Source organism: Eptesicus fuscus, chromosome 10, assembly GCF_027574615.1.
Source record: "Eptesicus fuscus isolate TK198812 chromosome 10, DD_ASM_mEF_20220401, whole genome shotgun sequence".
In the NCBI taxonomy this organism is placed as follows: Eukaryota; Metazoa; Chordata; class Mammalia; order Chiroptera; family Vespertilionidae; genus Eptesicus; species Eptesicus fuscus.
In genome coordinates, this window is record NC_072482.1 from 45770690 (window position 1) to 45795340 (window position 24651).

The 24651-nt window shown below is 38.4% G+C and overlaps 1 protein-coding gene across 2 annotated transcripts; it reads right to left on the reverse strand.

Annotated features, from left to right (window-relative positions):
* On the reverse strand, positions 1 to 24651 carry UBE2J1 (ubiquitin conjugating enzyme E2 J1). 2 transcript variants are annotated; one of them, XM_054721918.1, is made up of 9 exons: positions 24470 to 24651; positions 23779 to 23859; positions 19230 to 19303; positions 17883 to 18014; positions 15201 to 15285; positions 14817 to 14922; positions 11365 to 11494; positions 10014 to 10133; positions 1 to 2879 (listed from the first exon to the last, which is right to left on the reverse strand). In XM_054721918.1, the coding sequence occupies exons 2-9, from the start codon at positions 23786 to 23788 to the stop codon at positions 2601 to 2603; spliced, it is 936 nt and encodes a 311-aa protein (XP_054577893.1). In that variant the 5' UTR covers positions 23789 to 23859; positions 24470 to 24651; the 3' UTR covers positions 1 to 2600. The 2 variants fall into 2 exon arrangements, with proteins under 2 accessions (XP_054577893.1, XP_008147138.1); XM_008148916.3 differs by lacking the exon at positions 23779 to 23859.

Below are 24651 nucleotides of genomic sequence, written 5' to 3' on the forward strand. Positions count from 1 at the left end.
TTGAGAATTTTGATGAAATTCATTTATTTCAGAAAACAATCAGCAGCATGAAAATGTAAAGTGCTACATAAAAGCCCCACAATACATAAAATCTGAAAGGTTTCATTTGCTTAAACAGTTACAGATGAGACAGACATTATATATCTCTTCAAGCATGCTAATTTGAACTACCTTAGTATGTAGCCATGTGCTATGTTGGCCAAAGAAAACGTCACTGAGTTACGTAAATCTGAAGACTGGGGAAAGAATGAGTCCTAAGCCTTTACCGGCCAGATCGTACGTTTCATTTTGTCTTTATGCTGTAAATAAAGGGTTAAAGTGGGGCTTTAAAAATAATAGTTTGCTGAAGAGGCCTATCAGGTGGAGTGTGAGTAAAAATGGCCCCAAAGATCAATTTTGCTCATGAACTCCACAATGGAGGTCAGACTGACAACTTAAGGATTTTTAAGTAACATAGTTAAGCTGAAAGGAAGGAGCATAAAAGATGCCACTTTTAGATATGTGTATCAGCTGTTAAAAATAAATCCTAACACAAAGAAGGTGGTCTGCCATTTGACAAGCGGGAAGAGAAGCTAATTGGACAGAAAAGGATCTGCACAATGTAAAATTTCTTGGCTTAGTCAATTTGAAAGTATAGGTACATCCTATATCCCATGGAAACATGCAGTAAGATCACATAGCTCCAGAGGCTGGCTCAGAATGACTGAGAGGAAATGGAGGGAAGACTGTTTCTCGCATAAGATTCATCTCCACGTAATTTCAGTTAGTGCAGGGATTCCTTCTCTGGTGATAACATTACCTGGCCTTCCAGGGTCAGTGACCTCATGTTAGGAGACCACTGATGACAGAACCAATATTTCTAATATCTTATGTTCTAAACTAAGACTTCAGAATGGCAATAAAGTTCTAAAATGGTAACCTATAATTTTCCTAACATATGAGGTCTTCATAAAGTCCTTGGGCTTTTTAGACTTTACCACCTTCAGTTGTAGATATAACAGAAACAATCTGTAAACACTTTTAAAATGCTCATTTATTAAAGTTTAATACAATTATGTGTTATATCATAGTATACAATATACTCTTATTTTAAATGCAGACCTAAAGGAAAAATGGCTATGAGACACAGATATTGTGTGACAGTTATAGAACCAAAGTCCCATAGCAGAAGTAAAAATTAAATTTGCCTTTAAAATCATTTTACAAATTGTTTCTATCATGCCCATAGTTTTAGTTAGTTAAAATCACATAAGGACTTTATGGATACCATCCCCCAAATTATTCAAGATACATTGTGGACTTTTTTTGTGGACTGGTCTAGAACCTAAACACATTTACAACACTGAGTTGTAAAAAAAAAAATTAACTTATAAATGCACCTTTAGAGCATAACCTGTTTGAAAGCTGGGGACTGCCTGTATTTAAAAGTTAAATCTTCACTAATAATGCTCTCAAGAGTGACTTCAATGCTGCTACTGAACATGCTAAAGGCAATGTTTCTCTGTAATTATGTTTTCGCCAGGCACTATGATGTTGAAAGTGTCTACTAGAGTCTGTGGAGCTAACTAGCACTATGTTATATATTGATTTTGCGCTGAAAATTACTTCTTGGGCTTTGTGTAGGTGTACAATTCCAAGTAAAGGTTTTTCTAATTTCTATCACTATTGCTTGGGCCCTGAGCTTTTCCATTAATATGGTACAAGAAATAGTACAACATTATGCATATTCCAGAATAATTAAATTTATAGTGATTACAAAGCTAGGCATATATACATCTCAAAAGATTTACAATTCAAAGCAGATTAAACATTCAAATCTTAAGATACTCCCACTTAACTTCTAGAATAAAACTAAGTGATTTCCTGACTTGAACCCTTCCTTCTTTCCTTCCTTCCCATCCTTTCTTCCTTCCAAGATCTATGGAGGACTGTTTTCTTTCTTTCTTTTAAATCCTATGTGCTCTTTGGAGAGAATGGGATAACAACATATCAAAGTGGTTACAAAGCATTATTCCCTCTTCAAGTAAAATCCAGTAACCAAGATGTAACCTCATTTACTCTTAAATGTTTGACTGATATAGTAACTTTCACTGACAATGTTTAGGACATAAAGTATATCACAGAATGGGTAATCCCAATGTTTCCCATGAAGTAAGCTACTGGAGGGGGTTTTACTTTGCCTTTTTAACGCTTATCCTTCTATCATTCTACATAAGTAGAAACAGAGTACTGAATAAATGATACTGAGTAACTACTAATACTCATTGGAACTTAAAACACCATCTTTTACCCAAAAATTTAAAAGGGCTATACAGAAACTATCACAACTTTACATAAAAAGAAGCTGAAACATGAGAAATAACCAATTATTTCCCTGTAAAGCAGTTTATATAATGAGACAAGGGACTTCACTTCCAGTCCCTTAAACTAAGCAGGACACAGTCTGAATGTCTAGCTATAGTTATAATGAATTTATAAGGATAAAAAAAGGAATGCAGGGCAAATACAAAATAATTTTTTGTAAACAATTCTTAGACTATACCCAATGAAGAATGTTTAATGAAGCAGTTGAGTCACAGCTTTTAAAACACAAAACAGTATTATAACTCAAAGTCAAATATGTACTCATTGGCTAGATATATTCGTCGGAATATAAGCGCTGCCAGTGCCAAAGTCAAGATGACAATCAGTACAGCAGATCCGCCATGATCAGTGTGGTTGTCTCTGGGCTGCTGGCCCTGGATGACGTCTGGTGAACTGGACGACCTTCTTTGACTCTGCTGCTGGGCCCTGCGCTGTCGAGGACTCATGGAGGTATTCTTAGCCACAGGTTGGACAGGTTGTTGAAGGGATGTTCCCGAGGAGTTCTGGACTGCATACTAGAAAGTTTTAAGAAATTTTATTTGAAATTGGCAAAGAAAATTTATACATTACCTATTATCTATTCAAGAGTACAAAGAATCATAGAGCACTAAACACGATTGAGGGCAAAACTACCATGAATTATCTAATTGCTGAGACTATTACCCTTCTGAGTAAGCCAGCAACATTACATATTCCAAGTACTCAACAAATGGAAGAGGAATTTACTAGAAAAAATAAGACAAGGACAGAGTTTACCCATATTCTCCATAGACAGCTTTCTATACTCCCTCAGCTGTAACTCCAACAGAATTTGCTAGGCATCTGGGCACCTCCCTTCTTCAGGAGAGTCAAGGAGAGAAGCAATTTGATTTCCACTTTCTGCCTGAAAATTTGCCATTCTAAATGGCAAAAAAAGACAACTCTCAACAGTGTGCCTCTTTAAATATTATCTGACTATGTCAACATGCTTCCATCAACAATCACAGAACATGGAAAATAATTTCAAAACATATGTTCTTCACAGCAATATTGTTGTAAAAATTAGGTGTGGTTTTCCAACCGGACTTATCCTTTCTCACAATTCTTGTTAAATGAATTGAACAGACGTTTAGAAGAACCCTTTACTGCATGTTTGAATTGTGTTACTTCATGTGATATCAAGAGTTCTTTAGGTATGTGCTGAGAAAAATTTGGAGGTAGTTGTGGGAGATTCGATGTACCCTCTACTTTGGCACACTAGTTGCTCCCCATAAAGTACTGGATGTTAAATGCTTTCCATCCTTTACTGACTGCTCCATCAAAGCATAACCACAATGTGGTACCAACTGAGTCAAAAACCTTAATTATAGCTTATAGACAAGAAAGCTCTTTAATATGAATTCCATTTTATTTGTATAACTCTACCTGTAACAACAATTAAAGTGGCCTTTAATTCTCTTACTGAAAACAAGTATATACTGATTATATGAGTGTCAATACACATTCTTTCAAATAAAAAAGAATACATGTTTTATTCAGAATAACTTTAAAAACTGAGCAAATATAAAATACTAGAGGCCCAGTGCACGAAATTTGTGCATGGAGCCGGGGAGGGGGGGCGGGAGTGTCCCTCAGCCCAGCCTGCACTCTCTCCAACTTGGGACCCCTTGAGGGATGTCCAACTGCCCGTTTAGGCCTGATCCCAATGGCCTAAACAAGCAGTCGGACATCCCTCTCACAATCCAGGACTGCTGGCTCCCAACCACTCGCCTGCCTGCCTGCCTGATTGCCCCTAACTGCTTCTGCCTGCCAGCCTGATCACCCCCTAACCACTCCCCTACCAGCCTGATTGCCCCTAACTGCCCTCCTCTGCTGGCCTAGTCTCCCCCAACTTCCCTCCCCTGCAGGCTTGGTCATCCCTAACTGTCTCCCCTGCAGGCCTGGTTGCCCCCAACTGCCCTCCCCTGCTGGCCCGGTAACCCCTAACTGCCCTCCCTTGCCCAGCCTGGTTGCCCCTAACTACCCTCCCCTGCCGGCCTGGTCACCCCCAACTGCCCTCCCCTGCAGGCGTGGTCATCCCTAACTGCCTCCCCTGCTGGCCTGGTTCCCCCCAACTGCCCTCCCCTGCAGGCCTGGTCCCCCCGCAACTACCCTCCCCTACAGGCCTGGTTGCCCCAACTGCCCTCCCCTGCTGGCCTGGTCTCCCCCAACTGCCCTCCCCTGTAGGCTTGGTCACCCCTAAATGTCCTCCCCTGCTAGCCTGATCACCTACAACTTCCCTCCCCTGCTGGCCTGGTTTCTCCCAACTGCCCTCCTCTGCCGCCTGGTCACCCCTAACTGCTCCCCTGCTGGCCTGGTTTCTCCCAACTGCCCTCCTCTGCCGGCCTGGTCACCCCTAACTGCCCTCCCCTGCTGGCCTGATCGCCCACAACTGCCCTCCCCTATGGCCATCTTGTGGCGGCCATCTTGTGTCCACATGGGGCAGCCATCTTGTGTGTTGGAGTGATGGTCAATTTGCATATGACTCTTTTATTAGATAGGATACTTTCCATCAGAGAAAAACTTAATATTTAGAAGAAAAAAGAATTGAGTAATGTAATTCAAATACTTTCTAGAAAGATACAAGGATGGGCTTTGTGCTGGCAACAACTGTAAACATTAGGGGAAAAAACTGCTCATCTCAGTTACCTGCAGAAGAAATTACATTTTAAATCTGACATTCATCTCAGCATTAAAAGGCTTATATAATCTGTATTTCTTGAAACTATCCTTTGGAAGCACTCAAATGTAGTGACCCATAACACAGCAGTCAAAAAGAGCTACTGAGTGTGAATTAAAAATATGTTAGTGCTAATAGTAAATTAAACTGCATGAACTTGGACTCCAGGACTCCCAGGCATAATCTGCTCACTGAAGAGAGCAGATATACAAAGCTGCAGCATTTTATGAGGTCTTACATTGTCCTAGGTGTCATGTAGTGACTTAATAATACTCATTGAGTTGAACTGAGTTACAGCAGCCAATCAAACATTCTATCTGAAATCTGCCATTCTTTCAATTGCTCAGCCAAGATAAAAGCATCTGATAGAGCAAAAGTACTAAAGGTTTATAAAGGAAGATGGGTTGTTAAGGAAAATAAAAAACATGAGGTCCTATCAATCCAGAAAGTAGCACAAGAGATTGACTCAGCTTAAAGCTTTTTTTTTTTATGTATTAGTGGCCCAGTGCATGAAATTCATGCACATTAAAGGGGAATTAGAGAAAATATCTTAATATTGCTATTTGCCCTTTCTCTATAATAGAAGTGTCAGAGATGAAAGAGAATTAGTAAAATGTATATGAAAATCTCCCTCCTATCAGAGTCTGGGGCATGCAATGGGACCTAGAGTAAAGTCCCCGCCCACCACCCGCATGCACTTAAAAAACGCAAGAGACCCAGACCCGGTTGGCCCCACCCCTGTCAAGCCCCTCCAGGCGGGGGGCCCAGCATCAGGTCCCCCGGCCCAGCGCCAGGTGGGGGGCACAATCTCAGGTCCCCTGTCAAACCCCACTGGGCAGGGAGCGCAGCCTGAGGTTCCCCAGCTGGCACTGGGGCGGGGAGACACAGCCTCAGGTATCCTGTCAAGCCCCGCTGGGCAGGGGGGCACGGCCTGAGGTCCCCCATCAAGCCCTGCCGGGCAAGGGGCGCGGCCTGAGGTCCTGTCAAGCCCCATGGGGTGGGGGGCACAGCCTGAGGTCCCTCGCCCCAGCCAGGTGCCATGCAGCCTCAAGTCCCTGCTGTTCGGTCATGACATTATGGTGTCTTGGCTAATTTGCATATTTCTCTATATATTTTATATATATGTTATTATTTTCCATTAGTTTGAGGGGAAAACATTGTACCTGACTAATATAGACATGGGTATTGTACCTGCCCATATACCTGACTAAAATAGAAAGCCTTATCATTATTAGGATAGCTCTACCACTTTGTAAACATGTGACCCTAAACAAGTCATTAATCTCAGCTCCCACATCTGTGCAATGAGGCTAATATCCAATTCAGTAGTTGTGAGGATTAAACAGGATAATGATATAAAGTGCTTAGGATAAACAATTGCTTAGTAAATGCTAGTTAGTATTAACATCATTACTATTAATATATTCCTTTGGAGATATCAGATTTAGGCTTAAAAAAAGTCATGACTTAGAATAGCTGTTTGGACCTTTATAAGTATGATTAATATAGTTAGAACAACAATTCCTTAAAACATTAACTTTAGGTGATATTTAGTGCATGTACTTAATGGAAATATTTATATAGATATACTATTTTAATTAGGTTCTATATTCTTTGTTACATTTTAGATAATAAATGACTAAAAGCTAGTGCTGCAGTATTATAAAATTCTAAAACCTCTATTTAAAATAATCACATCAAGGAAAAATTGCAACCTGATGCTGAGAACCTAGTTTATTTAGAGTTGAAGAACTAATTGGACTAAATTTTTTTAAAATGTAGTTCTTTATTGATTTCAGAGAGGAAGGGAGAAGGAGAGAGAGATAGAAACACCAATGATGAGAATCATTGATTGGCTGCCTCCTGCACACCACCTACTGGGGATGGAGCCCGCAACCCACGCATGTGCCCTTGGCTGGAATAAACCTGGAACCCTTCAGTCCACAGGTTGATGCTCTATCCACTAAGCCAAGCCGGCTAGGGCTGGACTAAATTTTTGAAGTTCATATTGAACTGCCAGATGGAGAATCAAGTGGGCTTTAGCATTTTCAAAATGCTTTAAGATTGGTGGTAGGACTTCTAAATCCTTGCTGTTTGCCTAAACTTGTTCAAACGTATATCACAGAATAAAGACAAGTCATAGTAGTTTCCATTTTCTGAAGCAACCATTTCTGGAAAGGTGGACAAATGTGATGTTTTACTTAATTTAATTTAATTTAATTTAAGTATTTTTTTAAAAGCACAGTCAGAGATAATTCACATAAATTTTTCTATAATAACCTGGAATAATCATCATATGAAGAGTTTTGTGTTTGCTTATTAATACAAAATGAAATGGCTTATTCAGAAACTCAATCTTTTGGAAAAGGGAAAAATTTGACAGACTGGAAGAACATAAAACTACCATCAGTATTTTTCCTATTTCTACATGGCTAAAAAATCTGCATGAACAAGCAACAGATGGTCTAATGCTATCTGCTGTATTTAGACTTTCGGCAATCTCTCGCCCCCTCAAGGCTAAAAAACAGCTTATCTGGAATTTGATGTGTAACATCTCAGTGAATTATATTACACTTGCATGTAAAGCAGCCACCTTAGCCAAAACCAGGTATCAGTTACCTCCATAGTAATCAGATCATATAATCACACTGAGATTTGTATGTAAATGTAATTAAAAGCTTAACTCACAAATTGTAGACAATTTATTGCTTGTCAGTATTTTAACCAGAACTGGTATCTATGAAATAATTCTAAGTTTTATGTACTTTAAAATAAAAATGAAAAATACAATTGTAATTATAACATTGTTTATGCTAATTTACTTAAAACTTCTTGACTTCTTTACCTGTACTCCTAGATTTCCAAAAGTGCTAATACTAAAATTTGTTTATTTAATCAACAACTATATATTTACCACCTACTATATACAAGGCACTATGCCAGGCACTGTGGACACAATCCTAATCCTCAAGGAACTTATTCCAATTGTAATTTATTTTAAAATTAATTATAGACAAAAATATCCTCTGATGAGGATTAACAACAAAAAAAAGAAAAAAACAATCCACATCCTATTATACAGAGAGGAAGGTGGTAATCTTTGTTTCACCTGTAAGGACCATCTCCTAATATTTATGATGTGTTTATATTTATCTTTAGTTTGTTTTAAATCTGTGTCAACCACATCCTATTATACAGAGAGGAAGGTGGTAATCTTTGTTTCACCTGTAAGGACCATCTCCTAATATTTATGATGTGTTTATAAGGGAAACTTGACACAGATTTAAAACAAACTAAAGATAAATATAAACACATCATAAATATTAGGAGATGGTCCTTACAGGTGAAACAAAGATTACCACCTTCCTCTCTGTATAATAGGATGTGGATTGTGTTTTTCTTTTTTTTGTTGTTAATCCTCATCAGAGGATATTTTTTCCATTGATTTTTAGAGAGTTGAAGGGAGAGAAGGTGGGAGGGAGGGAGGGAGAAAAAACACTGACGTGAGAGAGATACATTGGTTGCCTCCCACACTTGCCCTGACATGGGGTGGGGATTGAACTTGCAACCCAGGTACATGCCCTTTTCCAGGAGTGGAACCCACTGACCCTTGGGTGCTTGAGCCAATGCTCTAACCATCTAACCACTGAGAACACTGGCCAGGGCTTTTTTTTTTTTTTTTTTTTTTTACTAAAAAACTATTTATGAAATTAAGAAAACAATTTCAATTTTGAAGACGAAAAAACATACACTGACTAAATAAATTCATTATGTTCCTCTATAATTCATAAAATCACATGGAGATCATGTAAAAACAATTTAACTCTCAACATACATTTTTTTCTTGTAGTACCTCCTTCTCCAGTCCTCTAAGTAGTACTTTCTTCCAAGCAGCCTCTCCCCTGCTTTCTGCCATCTTACTCTTTCAATAGGAGAGAGCCACTCAACACTATTTAGTCACACGTCACAGTAAGTTATTCCTGGATAAAGAGCAAATCTGATTTGCCCAGTTTCTATTCTAATTTTCCTGACCCTTTAAAACCTCTGCAAACTGGAGGGGTAATAGAGATCTGGCTACTCCATCAAACAACCTGTTACCAAAAACAAAACAAAACAAAACAAAAAACCCAAAGATGGTTCATCTGTTATATATAGAAAGGCCCCATAATCCTAATTATTTAGCAACAATTCAATCACATATTTTCTTAATCAGTCTCTCTAATGATTTAAACGCGCCCCCGCCCCCCAAATTTAAAAATAGATCAGGGCACAACTAACAACAGCCAAAGCATTCAATATTTTGTTCAATAATTATTTATTGGACACTAACTATGCACAAGGCAGCACTGTCCAGTAGAACTTTGTGCAATGATGATAATATTCGATATCTGTGCTGTCCAATATGGTAGCCATTAGGAAGGAAGGCCCTAGTCAGCAGCCAACATGGAAGGCCCCAATCGGCCCTAATCGCTGGCCAGGCCTAGGGACCCTACCCATGCACAAATTTCGTGCACTGGGCCTCTAGTTCAAACATAAATTTAGATAGCTACATTGGCTAGTAGCAACTACACTGGACAGAGTAGGGCTAAGGCAAATGTTTTGCTCCAAAGACAGACAGCCTATTTAGAAAGTGGTTAATGTATGTATATTGCTTTATTTTTACTGTAGCACTATATTAAAACTAACTTTTCAGAGAAATTATAGAATTCTAGATGGACAATAGAACTTAAAATTACTTAACAAAATAATTTAACAAAAAACGAAGGCCCAGAAAGTATGAATAATTTGCTCAAGAAAACAAAATTCATTAGAGAGAGAGCTGGGCTGGTATCCAACTGTTAGGAAAACCAAAATAATCAGATATTTCCTCTAGGGATCTCCTCTTCCTATTGCAAATAATGATAATGGTATAGATATATATATATACATATACAAAAGAGAAGAACCATACCGATGTACTGGCCGTAGCTCCCTGGAATGTGGTAGGTATATTGTCCTCTAAATCATTTAGTGAAAAAGGGTGGTTTAAGTCCGACTCAGCAATAGTCTTTCCAGATGAATTGACTTCTGCCTATAAAAAAGGTAACACCCAAGAGCAGTATTATAAAAGGGAATATACAAACTAACCCACAACCTACCTAAATTCCCTTTCTTAGATTTACTTTAATTGGTACTTTAATATCAATATCCATCAGTTAAGTGTTGAGCACTCATGTGTCCAACACTATGCTAGATATTACAGAAAGACCCACAGACATTCCCTGTTCAAGGAGATGTTACTTGGTGAGGGACAAAACTAACACCCACGGTTCATAATCCACAATTTCAAAAATCTCTAAAAACTGAAGTTTTTTTGTAATTTTTATGCAAAGCCTGACATGTGAGGCTATTAACAGTCTTTATTCTACGTTGGTGTAGATATTCCCAGGTTTGCTGATGAAATAATGAATTTGATTATGGGGTACTGCCCCAGGTCTCAATGAGTGTTAATATATGGTATATGTTTGATATTTTCTAAAATCTGAAATTCTGAAGTAGAAAATACATCTGGCCCTAAGATTTTCAGAGAAGCAATTTTACATACAATAGCAATCTTCAGAAGGAAGAATATAACCAACATTTATTAAGCACCTCCTCTTTCAGGCACAATAAAATAGGAAGAAAAATTTCTCCCAAGAACTGGACCTTGGAAGGACAGACAGGATGTAGAGAGGTAGAGAAGAGGGACAAGGTAACATGTTGCTTAATGCAGGCTGACATTATTTTATGGAGCTATAGATGTATTTATATGTTTGGGTAAAATATATGTGAAAAAAAAGGTTATAAGAGAGATATGCCAAAATAATTAGCAGCACTTATTTCTTGGGGCTGGGATTATATGATTGTTATTTTATAACTGCTTATCTATATTTTCTATAATAATAGCTAACACTTATTAAGCACCAGGGACAGTTCTAAATGCAATACATTAAAGTAAATATTAACTCACTTAATCCTCATAAGAATCCTACAGGTTAATTACCATACTGTTAATATTTACAGGTGAGTAAAAGGCATGAAGTGGCTAAGTAATGTGTCTCATGTCCTACTACTAATAAGCAGCAAAGCTGGGATTTGAACCCTGGCATTGTATACTAGAGTCCAAACTTTTAACCACTATGCTATATAATGCCTTTGTGAATGTATTAGTTTTGTGATAAAATTATTTGTAAAAACATTATAGCAATAGAACTATATTACTTTATTTCTGAAAGTAAATAAAAGGGCTACAAAATTTAAATTTATTTATCAATTTAGAGTACCTTAAAACTGATTTGTCTAGCCAGTTCTTTGGCTTCTTGGTCAGCCATGCTTGAATCACTTCCAGATTTTAAAGGCAGCAGGACATCCTTCATGGTGTAGCCACATGCCTCACAACAGAAATCTTGTGATCTGGTAGGAAATAATTTTGATGAGTACAAATCAAATAGTGAACATTAATTCAAGACATTAAAACAATGAGTGATTAAATTTAAAAGAAAAGAACACTGTACAATTCCATATCACATTTATCTACATGCAAAATAGACAATGATAGCAATAATTATTGTTATGAAACATACACGCAAGTTAGGTTGGTATAAAAATTTCATGTCAATTATATCTAAATATTTTAAAAGTCTAACATTAAACTCCGGTTTAGATTTCATTATTTTCCTAATATACTTTCTAAAGAAAACTTAGCTATAGATTTATATAACAAAAGATATAAACTGTTTAACTACCTGTCCTCAAAATCATATATACTAAGCCTATGTTAAGCCTGTGAAAAAGCCCACTCTCTATATAAAGCTCAAATTATTTTTAGCAGAAACATATATAAAGAAGCCAATTAAAAATAGAATTTACAGCCCAGCCAGTGTAGCTCAGTAGTTGAGCATTGACCTATGAACTGTGAGTTCATTGTTCGATTCCCAGCTGGTGCTCAATCCCCAGTAGGGGGCGTGCAGGAGGCAGCCGATCAATGATTCTCTCTCATCATTAATGTTTATATCTCTTTCTCCCTTCCTCTCTGAAATCAATAAAAATACATATTTTTTTAAAAATAGAATTTACAGGTATTTCCAGGGAAATAAAACCTCACAAATCCTATTAATCTTAATAGCAGTACAACTTGAAAAGCAAAAAACTGGTGGAAATCCAGACTGAAATTTATCATTGATTATATTAGGTAGATACTCAATCTGTTAACTAGACTTTGCTAAGATTTCTTTGTTTTTCTATGTTTTCATTTCCTCTTCTGTATTCCAGATATAGTCAAAAAGTGCCTAAAACTCACAAGAGTGCTGAGGATTTATATGACCAGAAATAAGTATGTTATGTATGTTATATAAAAATATGTATTACATTGCTGAACTTCCTTTTAAAAACTATTTTACTATAGCCCGGCTGGTGTGGCTCAATGGTTGAGTGTTGATCCAGAAACCAAGAGGTCACCAGTTGGATTCCAGCTCAGGGCACATGCCAGGGATGCAAACTAGATCCCCAATAGGGGGCATGCAGGAGGCAGCCAATTGATGATATTTGTCTCTCATTGATGTTTTTATCTCTCTCTTTCTCTCCCTTCCTCTCTCTAAAAATCAGTAAGAACATATTTTAAAAAAACTGTTTTACTGTACATCTAGGTCAATATAATAAAATCCTTAGGTCTTTAAGAATATGGTACTTAAACTTATTAAACAGCTTCATGTAAATAAAATATGTCAAAGTACTATTAATATATTTATTGATGAATATTTTTTTGTTTGTTTCACCGGAAGCAGCACTGCTATCCATATCCTTTAGAGCAGCGGTCGCCAACCTTTCAGACCTCACGGACCACCAGTTGCGACCCCTGCTTTAGAGAATCAGCTATATCCAAACATCTGCCTTAAAATGTGTCTACTTTTTTTATTTATATTTTTTAATTTATTTCAGATGGGAAAGTACAAGGAGAAAGAAACACCAATGATGAGAATCACTCACTCATCAGCTGCCTCGTGCATGCCTTCTCCTAGAGATCAAACCTGAAACCCAGGCATGTGCCCTGACTGGGAATGGAACCATGGCCTCCTGGTTTACAGGTTAATGCTCAACCACTGAGCCACATCAGCCAGGCAAAATGTATCCACTTCTTAAAATATATATTTTTTAATTGATTTCAGAGAGAAAGGAAGAGGGAGAGAGAGAGACATCAATGATGAGAGAGAATCATTGATCGGCTGCCTCCTGCACACCCCACACTGGGGATCGAGCCCACAACCCGGGCATGTGCCCTGACCGGGAATCAAACCATGACGTCCAGGTTCATAGGTCGATGGTCAACCACTGAGCCACCTCGGCTGGATAAAAACTGTGTCTACTTTTAACTGAGAAATCAGATGAAAATTAAAGGAGAATACTTTAAATATATTAGTCTATCCACAAAAATAGTAATTTACCATAGTTAAATGCAAAATCTGGTTTTTAAAAAGCCTCTACTACAGACTAAGAACCTAGAATATATACACTGACAAGTCTAGAGCAAAAAAACTAATTCTTTTTTTTATCTGTACATGAAATACACTAGATAAAAGTATCAAGACAGAAAGCCAATATAAAAAAATCAAATAAAACAAATATCATGTATTCAAAGTACATACTATAATTTGTGAATAGTAGCTGCAAGTAAGGTATATGCCCAGAACTTGAGAATAAGATTTAAAAAGAAACCAAGGAGTCTACCAAATCTTCCAAACACTAAAATCTCTTTGATTTAACAAACATGTATAGAGGGCCTATTCCGGGCTGTACCAGGTAAGATATACTATAGGGGTAGGCAAAAGTAGGTTTATAGTTGTTCGTATGAAAAATAATACAATAATTAATAAATAATAATACAAAAACTTCCACATCCTTACAACTGTAAACCTACTTTTGCCAACCCCTGTATAATTTAATTCATAAAATACATTTGAAGAGTGGCAGGCAGCCAAGTCCAGAACAAGAAAATGATCAAGACTGGTCAGCATGGCTCAGTGGTTGAACCAGGAGGTTACAGTTCAATTCCCAGTCAAGGCACATGCCTGGGTTGGGGGCATGATCCCCAGGGAGGCAGCGATCAATGATTCTCTCTCATCATTGATGTTTCTCTCTCTCCCTCTTCCTTCCTCTCTGAAATAAATAATATATTTTAAAAAAAGAAAATGATCAAAATCTAGAATTAGGCTTAGCACTACTCAAAGAAGAAAATACTCTAAATCTAATAACTAATCTGGGTTATATAGACAGAATGTACCCGGGAAAAACAGAAAACAATACCAATGGGAAACGACAACTTAATAAAATCTCATTTTCTTTACTGAGCCATTTGCTATGAGCCAGATACTATAGATACAAGCATGGATAAGTGGATTTCCTTCAGCTCTCAAGAAGTTTTTAATCTTGTGAAAAGCTCCATAAAAATAATGGCTCTAGTTCTTTTCCATCTTTATTACTGTCTAAGTGGAGATGAATGACCTGTCCTATTTTATAGGAGAAGATATCTCCCACTGTAAATTAACTACTTTCTATAATCAATTCTTTAGACTCAGGTCAACAGTGAGTAAACTAGTACAACTGAATTTCTAAAATAGGAAAACCAAGGCTAGAATCTGTAGCAAAGGTAACTCACAAAGTAAGAGGCAGAGCCTGTTTCCTAATAGCCATTTCCAGAAAAATATTTGGGTTTTAACAAAGAATGAAATGCAAAACTTACTTTTTGGCAAGTGCTCTTCTTTCCTCAGGTGTGTAATCTAGAGAACCTATGGCTCCTTCTCCTTTTGTTGGCATAAACCCAATGATGGCTAACAATGCTGTTCTTACTGAAATAAAAAGTAAACACCAATCTAAATTACTTTGTAAAAGGAACCAGATTTACTCTGAAAAGAGAAAAAAAGACAGTCTTTCACTGAAGAGGTACAGGTAGGAGGGTTGTAGTAAAATGATGACCAAAATCTAGACAAGGAAAAGCATTTTTATTATTTATTCAATAATAAAATTATTTATCAAAAACAGCTTCAATTTTAAGAAGGTATTATACTTTATAATTATGAATTGATTGAAGTTATATAAGATATATTCACTTTAAATTAGTACTCACTACTCCATGAAGGCTGCCAGGTTTCAGGATGATGTCCTGAGATGCTCAAACAGATTTTCTTGCCTACTTCAAATCGTCCATTAGCCTTAGGAATAAATAAAGCATTTAAAAATTGTAGATGTGTTTAATGTTTTAGACTTTATCAGTATAAATATTTTTACATATAAATAAATTTTTAAGATAATTTTAAAATAATGTAATCTCTAAGGGGATACAGATTTTTGTCCTCTGATTGACACTCCACAAATATTTGTTGGATTCTAAGTGAATAATACAAACTGTTTTTAGAAGTTGTAACACATTTTTGAAATTGAATTATACAACTTAAATCTAAATAAGTGATAAAGATGTCCTGATGTCGTCCTATGTGCCTAGTATTTTAGGCTCTGTGAAGAATCTAAAATAGAAGATGTACAGAGACTAGGATAAAACCTAAGGATTTGATATCATCTAACTAGATATTGGTGAGGAAGGCTCTGAGGTGGGAGTGATTTTCAGAATGATGATTCATAAAATAGGAACACAAAGGAGGAAGATCAGAGATAATGATTTCAGCTTTGGACATGAATCTATTTTTTTGGTAGAAGAGCTATTGATGTCCAGCAGGCAGGTAGAATTATAGGCATGGTGATATCAGAAGAGGATATACATCTTTGGTACATGACTTTAAGAGGCGATTATTAAAGCCATTTCATAGGAAGACAAAACAAAACAAAACAGTTGAAGTCTGAACTTGTAGAATATCAATACTTAGGGAAAGGGGAAGGGAGAAGAGGCATGAATTAGAATATATGTTTCATATGGTCAGAGAATTTGACTTATTCTCTGTTGCACCCACATAGTGAATGACATGTGTTTAATGATTATTTGTTGAATGAAGGTTGGAAAAGAGAGGAACATTTTCAAAAGGGAAGAAGTGAACCAGAAAAAGCAAATATTGAAAACCAGGAGGGCAGGACTGATTCTCAGCCACTGTGCTAAATATGAACCATAACGTTGGTTAACTCTTGAAAATTTTCAATATTTCTATACCTATTGGTGAAAAGCTGCTTCTCCAACTACCCACCCCCACCAGTTTCCTCATGTACCAGCCATAGACCACTTGGTTCTCGCCATGATCTAGCAAATAAAAGTGACTCCTAACACATTGGGCCCCTCCAAGACCCTGCTCCAGCCCTACTGCCAGCATTACTGATTCTAAATATCACTAATATTTGTTAAGCAACTTCTATATATGAGGAACTTTATAAAGTGTGATTATATTTACCATACACAACCCTTTTGACAGATGAGAAAACTAAATTTCAAAGAGATTATATAACCTGCCGGTGGTGTAACAGAAATAGCACTGGTCAGAATCCAGGTCTACTGGCTCTAAACTAATGCTCTTTTCACTTCACCAAATATAGGTAAAAAGCAGCATTAATTTGATATTTATTAATTAGTACCTTTTCTTTCACTATTTGCTACACCGTGTCAGGTTTAACTTAGATGGAATAGGATAAAGACTGAGAAGAGACAGTGGGATTTCTCAAACTGGTCTTTGAGATTAGTGCTGTGAGCGTGTGTGGAAACCAGACTGCAGCAAGCCAAACTAGAGTAAAGATGCCTTGAAGGCTATCAAAGAAAAAAAACAGAACAACATAGAGTGGTGAGCAGAGATAAAGAAAGGTGTTTATGTTTTGTTTTTGCTTTTTTTCAAGGTTGGGGGTAATCAAACACACTTGTAAAGAAAAGGAAATGAGGAAAGAAAAGCTTAACAATTAAGAGAGGAATTGACTGATGAAACGTGTCTCAGGAAAAAGAAGAAAAAATTAGTCATTTTCCTTCACATGGAGATAAAATATGTGGATGTAGAAAGAAATTCTAAGATATAAGTAATAATATAACAATCATTTATTGAGGACTCTGTCACTTCTATTTTAAGAGCTACACATGAAAAGTGAGAGGTTAAATGGAGATGATGTGATTAAGAGGTACAATAATATTAACAACCCTTTACTAAGTACTTACCATGTGCCAGACACTCTGCCTAACACTTTGCATACATTAATTCACTGAATTCTAACAACCATACTATGGTAATTCTACATTAATTAGCATTAATAATTCCTATAACCCTGGCCCGGTAGCTCAGTTGGTTACAGCATCGTCCCAATATGCTAAGGTTAGTGTTCAATTCCCCGTCAGGGCACATATAAGAATAAACCAATGAATGTATAAATAAGTGGAACAATATCTCTCTCTCCCCTTCTCTGTTAAATATTTATTTATTCAACAATAAATAAAAATAAAAATAAATAATTCTATAAATTAATTTTTTGGGGGAAATTATAGTATCAAGGCCTGGTTCCCAAAAGCGGCCACTTTCTTTTTTTAAAAAAATTTTTAAAATAATTTTTTTGGAGAGAGGGAGAAAGAGAAACATTGATGTGAGAGCAAAACATTTATCAGCTGCCTCCTGCATGCCCCCTACCAGGGACAGAGCCCACAACCCGGGCATGTGCCCTGACTGGGAATTGAGCTGATAAGCTTTCAAGGTACAGGACAACCACCAACCAACTGAGCCACACCGGCCAGAGTCTACTTTATTTCTTAATGTAAATGAGTATGTTGACCATAGTTTGCAGCCACCATGAAGAGTAAAAACCACAAGCATTTCAAAAAGCCAAGAATTCTTACCGTTAGAAGAATAATGCTTGGTGGTTTCATGGGATACTCTGGTGGTAGTACTATTCGTCCATGATAAACTCCTCCATCAAAATCAGAATCTGGGGGCCCTCTAACTGTGAAGTGCCATTCAAAAAGATTATCCTGAACAAAAAAAATAACGAACAAGACATCAGTAAATTAAAGTTTGACCATTTTAATTAAATGACTATTAGAAAGATTACTGGGTGAGAAAAAGTAGTATTTTATATTATTGCTAGAACAGTTTCTAATGCACAAAATGTCTCAAGTTATGAAAGTTATAGTTTTCATGTGCCATAGAGCTAAATCTTTTTAAACAAATGCATTTTAAAATATTTGAGCATTGTTATGTATTCATAAATAAGGGCATAGATTTTATTAAGCAACAAATTAGTTCTTGAATACTAATTAATGATAATTATTATATAATCAATCCTTGAATAACATGGTTTTGAATTGCATGGGTCCATTTATACTCGATTTTTTTCAATAAATACATAAATGTATCTTCTCTTCATTATGACTTTCTTAATAACAGTTTCTTTTCTCTAGCTTACTTTATTGTAAGAATACAGTCTATAATATATATAAGATACAAAATATGTATTAACTGACTATTAATATTATCAGTAATGCTGCTGGTCAATTATATTAGTAGTTAAGTTTTTGGGGAGTTAAGTTATATACTGATTTGGGGCTCCAACCCCTGTATTGTTCAAGGGTCAACTGTATAATCAAATAATTAATAAAAATTTGGATTATTTTAACAATCTTTTACATTAACCCTTAAAGATACCTAAACACTTACTTAAAAGGTTAATAATATTAATACATATGCTATCAACATCTTACAGTTACCATGTACTTTAGAGTTTGCAAACTATTTGTGCATACATTATTACATTTTATTCTCACTATTACCATGGAAGCCAGACTAAGCATATTTAAAAACCCTCCTTTTACAGATACGAAGACGAAGGGAGTTAGAGATGTTTATACAAAAAGCCCACACTAGCTGCAGAGATCCCTCAAGGGGCCATGTCTTCCAAACTGTAAAAAGTATTGGTTTCTTTCCACTTTCCCTCCCTCATATTCAAGACCTAAAACCAATTTAGCATCTGAGACCCATTTTATAGAGGCCAGAAATCTGCTTCTTGTAAAATGTCTGATTCTGATTGGCTAATAGGAAATTAGCCACTCAGGAAATACTCGGAATAAAATATACTAATAAACCACATCAAACACATCTGTAATGACTCAAAGCAATGAAAAAACAATTTTAAGGAATTTGTTTAAAATATTAAAATCCATATGTAGAAGATGGAGACAGAAACTAACCTCCAAAGGTTGTGCATGATAATGATCTGTTGGATCTTTCAATTCTGCCGCTTCTTTCATTAAACGTTTAACAGCTAAAATAAAATTCATAAGATAGAGACATTTAAAAGATATTTTACCAAGTGATTAAATCAGATTTACAACCTAATGAAAAAGTTTCTACTTTAACAAAACTTGTATAGAGAGGATTGGCTCAACTGAGTGTATGATAAAGTTTTAATTATGGGATAATAGTAATCATTGGAGGAGGAGAGGAAATGGTAGATAGGCATTAGGAGAGTTATATATTAAATATATAGGTAAGTCTGATAAAGACACTTTTTATTAGTAAGTACTTATATATATGTCCTATGTGGTAGCATTGCTATGAGATAGAAAATCCCTATTTTCTAGACAAAGAAACTTGTCCAAGGTCACACAACTAGTAAGTGACAGAGCTGGAATTCCAACACAGACAATACAACTCCACCATGTTAAAATGTCTATATTAACAAAAAAACGTGCCCTCTGGAACTCATTCTCATGAACAGTAACCTCCTCCCCCCGTTTTTTTCAACCTCTTGGGACTTTTTACCCAATATCTTGTATTAACTTAATGGGACTATCTCCAGAGGTCATTTTATTCCATAGCCCTAATTAATTTCCTTTTTGAAATGATTCTTAACTTCACTTCAAACCTATAACTAACATCTGAAAGAAAGACAATAGGAATTAGGCAGGTGGGTATGAATAGGCAGAGAAACAATAGAAGTAAAATGTGTGGAGGCACTGGATGGAAAGTTATCAGGAGAGATTAAGAATCAACTCCCACACAATATTATAATGCAGTATGTATCATGTCTCTTGCATAAAATTTCATTTTAGCCCTGGCCTTTGTGGCTCATTTGGTTGGAGCATCATCCTGTGCACCAAAGGGTTGTTGTGGGTTTGATTCCCAGTCAGGGCAGATACCCAGGTTGTGGGTTCGATCCTTGATCAGGGTATATGTGGGAGGCAACTGATTGATGTTTCCCACATCAATGTCTCTCTCCCTCCCCCTCCCCCTCCCCCTCCTCCCTCCCTCCCTCTCCCTCCCCCCTCCCTCTCTCTCCCTCCCTCCCTCCCTCCCTCATCTTTCTTCTCCCTCTGAAAACAATAAAAACATGTCCTTGGGTGAAGATTAAAAAAAAAAAACACCAGCCGGAACCGGTTTGGCTCAGTGGATAGAGCGTTGGCCTGCGAACTGAAGGGTCCCAGGTTCGATTCCGGTTAAGGGCATGTACCTTGGTTGCGGACACATCCCCATTATGGGGTGTGCAGGAGGCAGCTGATTGGTGTTTCTCTCTTATCGATATTTCTAACTCTCTATCATTGGACAAGTCAATCTTATTCTGCTTCAATGTTTACATCTGTCAAATGGGAGTCAACAATTTCTTCACATATTTCTTCTTTCCTTTTCACCCATCCCTTTTCCCCAGATCACAAGTTATTAAGGTCAGAAATAAATTGCAATAGAAGGCCCTCTCAATTCTGTTTCAAAATCAGGACTTGAGCATATGTAGTTGGCCACATGGCATGGCTACCTGGCTCCCAAGGAGAAATATCACTGCTATAGAATAGTCGAGATTCAAAGTACTGACTGGCAACTAAAGCTAGAGCATAGTCTGCCACTCCTGATACTCCATCTCTCGCTACTTCTTGGCTACAGAGAAAACTTTTCCCCCATCAGCTCCTCTCTTATCTCTTTGCAAGATTATTCAATTCTCCTATCACGGGGAGATAAGATGTTCCAGAAAAGGGAAGAGGGTTGGGAAGCACTGGCTTGGCTGCTCTTGTTCTTTCTTTTCATGGAGGCCACATGATCACTCTGGATTCAAGCTCTAGGCTCCAAAGGCCTAGGCATTTGCATTCTGCACATGCCCAGGCTAGCTCACTGGGTTTGTTTTGTGGTTTGGAGACAAAGCTCCAGCTAAGGGGATCTTTTACAGGTTACTGTCTCTCATGCATCTATTTCTTTTAGAAAGCAAATATCCTGATATCATCGATCTCCAAAGCATGGGTAAAATGGAAAAGAGGCAGGTGTATTGAGGATGTAAACCCAATGTCATGCTCCCCAACCGCCTCTTCCTGTTCCCATATGAAGGCACGTAAGCAAATATTTAAGGACTAATGTTCCTGCCCAGAAAGACCCTGTAAATGTATCCATTCAATAAACATTTAAAGAATATCTGAGCAATGGAAATAGAATGACCAGGACTTGCTTCTTGCCTTCAAAAAGTTCACAGTGAGAAAGACATGAAAACAATTACAAACACTGACCAAGTATATACAAATATAGGGACCACCTTAGACTGCCTACAGGAGCTGGACAAGACTGAACCTTAAAGAAGCCTAAACAATTAATAGGACTTTCACATAGATTAAAGGGAGGATATTCCAAGCAGAGGTTCCAACAGGGACCAAGGCATAGAGGTGAGAAGAGCTGTTCTATCTGGGGACACTCAGGCAAATACACTGAGTAGCCAGATTATTATGATCTCTGAACGCTTAATAATCTGGCCACTCAGTATATATATATATATATATATATATATATATATATATATATATATATATATATTAGAGGCCTGGTGCATGAATTTGTGCATGGGTGGGGTCCAGCCAGCCTGGCCAGGGGGAGGGGACATGGGCGATTGGTCAGCCTGACTGCTGGTCGAACTCCTGGTCAAGGGGACAATTTACATATTAGCCTTTTATTATATAGGATATATACTGAGTGGCCAGATTATTATGCATTCAGAGATCATAATAATCTGGCCACTTAGTGTAGATAGATGGTGAAAATGCAAAGGAGCATAGTAGTGGTAGCAGTTCAGGCTGGTGAGAAAAGCAACGATCAAATCATGAGCAGCCCTATAGGCCAAGCAAAACAATTTACTTTGAACTGTATCCACAGCTATCAGTAAGCTACTGAAAACTTCTCAATTTGAGGAGTGATCTAATCAGGTTTTATTTTGTTGTTTTCATTGATCTGGTGGCAATAGTGACTGGTTAGATATATGTGTGTTTGCATGTATTGGCGCCCATGCCTGGGTGTGAGAGAGTTTTAGGATAGTGGGTAAAGAAGTAGACCAAGAGATCAAAGATCACTCCCATGGACACTTGGGTGCTATCAATCCGTGGGATAAGGAATATTAAGGTGAGGTGCAAGTTTGGGGGAGGTGAGAAAACTGATATGTTTTGTGTTTATACTTTTAGATATTTTTTTGGTCTGTGGGAAATTTGGATGAAGATATTAAATCACCATTAAGTTGTATTTATCTGCAGCCTAGGAGAAGGATCTGAACTGAACATTAAAGCTTTGAAAATGATTAGCATGAGGTGCAGTTGACGCCAAGGACATGGACAGGATAACTCCTAGGTTTCTGATAGAGGCAGTGGGTGCCTTTGTACCAGTCTCTCATACATACACCAGTCACCTGCTGAACATGCCCGTCAGCCCCTTCTGAAGAAAGCTGCCACAGGAGGTTCTTTACACGTAGGTCTCCCTATTTTGTATTCTGACACCCTACTATCTTAGCCAGAGCAGACCCAAAACAGAATCAGGGAGCTTGATCCAGAGGCAACTACGGATAGGCTAGTCAGAGGACTTATGAGGTGGCCCCACACAAGTCCATTCACAAAGAAATGAACAAATTTACTATCCACACGCTAGCACACTGGCCCTTAACCAGTTATCTTTACTGTCTCAATTGTCCTATCCATACTTCTAAGACAACTAACTCCGCGTGAGAGAAAAAAGATTACATCTTTTACAGTGTTTTTAACAACTTCCTTTCACATATGCATCACTCTAAAAATATCACAGGACTGAGAATAAAACAAAGGAAGTAATTTCATTAAGCCTCCTAGCATTTTCAATAAGTCCCTTCTCCACGAACTCTAAATGATCCACACAATAACAGCAAAAAAATATGTTTTTTTTTTTTAAATTCTCTCTAGAACGGTAACATCACCTTTGAGGAAATGAAACAAGAAAGAGGAAGCAAACTTATTACACAGCTAGAAGCATGTGGGGCCGAAACTCAGCCTGCTGGCAATAGGTCATATTCTCTGGAAATGTCCAAAATTCTGGAGAGTATTAAATGCTCACCATAATCTCAGGTATGACGACCTATACAATTGAGCAATGTCTTCTGACAACAATCTCCATTCCAAACGGCACTGTTGTCTCTGGACATTTCCCTAAGGACTTCAGGTAGCCCTAAGGAACTTGGTACCATGTGACCAAGGAGTCACCAGACATTTTCACCCCTCCCCCCATTTTATATAAATCTGCCACCATCTAAATAACCTCACCACCTAACCTTAAAATTAAGCCTTCTTTCCCTCCTCCTCTTGGACCTTCCTTCCCCCGCCCCGCCTCCTGACATTCTTATGAGGTGGGTTTGGAGGAGGGAAGCTGTAAACACGCGGAAATTGAACTGGAGAGCCAAGGCCTTCACCACATTTTTAAAGGAGTCTCTGCCCGGCCCCCCCGTGTTATGACCCATTCTACACATTCGGTCACCTAAGGACATTTCTTAGCTTGACAGCACTCGAGTTACCAAAGCTCTACTTTTCTGGAGTCTTTGCATATTCTCAAGGATTTCTGGAAGAAGAAAAAAAAAACAGAAAGCAGTAAGAGTTGGTCAAACCAACCATGACTGATATTGAGATGATCACTGAGAGCTGGACTGGGGGGTTTCTCCCTCCTGACAAATGTATCACGGTACAGACAGAATACATACTATTTATTGTGGCTCATTCCAAGCCGGCCTTCATCTGATTTAAAACTAAATCCTGCGATGCGGGAGTCAGGCAGCTAATGAAAGTCCGGCGGCAGCGACAGAGAAGAGACGACAGCGCCCAGGAAGCAGTGGGACAGGGGGCTGCTCTCCCCCATGGACATCATCCTTACACCTGTTCTTAGGGGTGAGTTTATAACCCAGCTCCCCGCGACGCAGCTGAGGGCAGGGAGAGTCGGGGTGCTGGGGGTGTTGCGGGCCCGTCCCCGGGTTTGGCAGCCGGTGCCCGCCGGCCTCCCGGCCCCCGCGGCCTGCACCAGCCCGGCGGGCGGCGGACTCGCGTAGAGCGCGACACCGCGAGTGGAGCCGCGAGTGGCGGCGGGCGCGAGGGGACCGCAGGGCCCGACCCCGGAGTCCGTGGCGGCCCCTCCGGCCCAGCCCGCCAGCGCCGCCCCGGGCCCCCGCCCTGCTCACCCGGACTCTTGAGGTTGTAGCGGGTCTCCATGACTAGTCGCTGCCCGGCTCCGGCCTCCTCTCTGCGGCGCGGCTACTCGGCCTCGGCGCGGCACGGCCACCGGGGCCAGGCCCAGGGATTCCGCAGACACCGCCCAGCGCCACCAGCCTGCGGACCGGGTGCCGAGGGCGCGGGCGGGGCG

Excerpts from the sequence above, each read along its gene's own strand:
- UBE2J1 (XM_008148916.3), bottom strand. The coding sequence starts at position 24,500 with ATGGAGACCCGCTACAACCTCAAGAGTCCGG. Across the intron at positions 19,304-24,469 it reads CTACAACCTCAAGAGTCCGG|CTGTTAAACGTTTAATGAAA; the intron begins GTGAGCAGGGCG and ends ATTTTATTTTAG. Across the intron at positions 2,880-10,013 it reads GAGCTACGGCCAGTACATCG|TATGCAGTCCAGAACTCCTC; the intron begins GTATGGTTCTTC and ends AAAACTTTCTAG.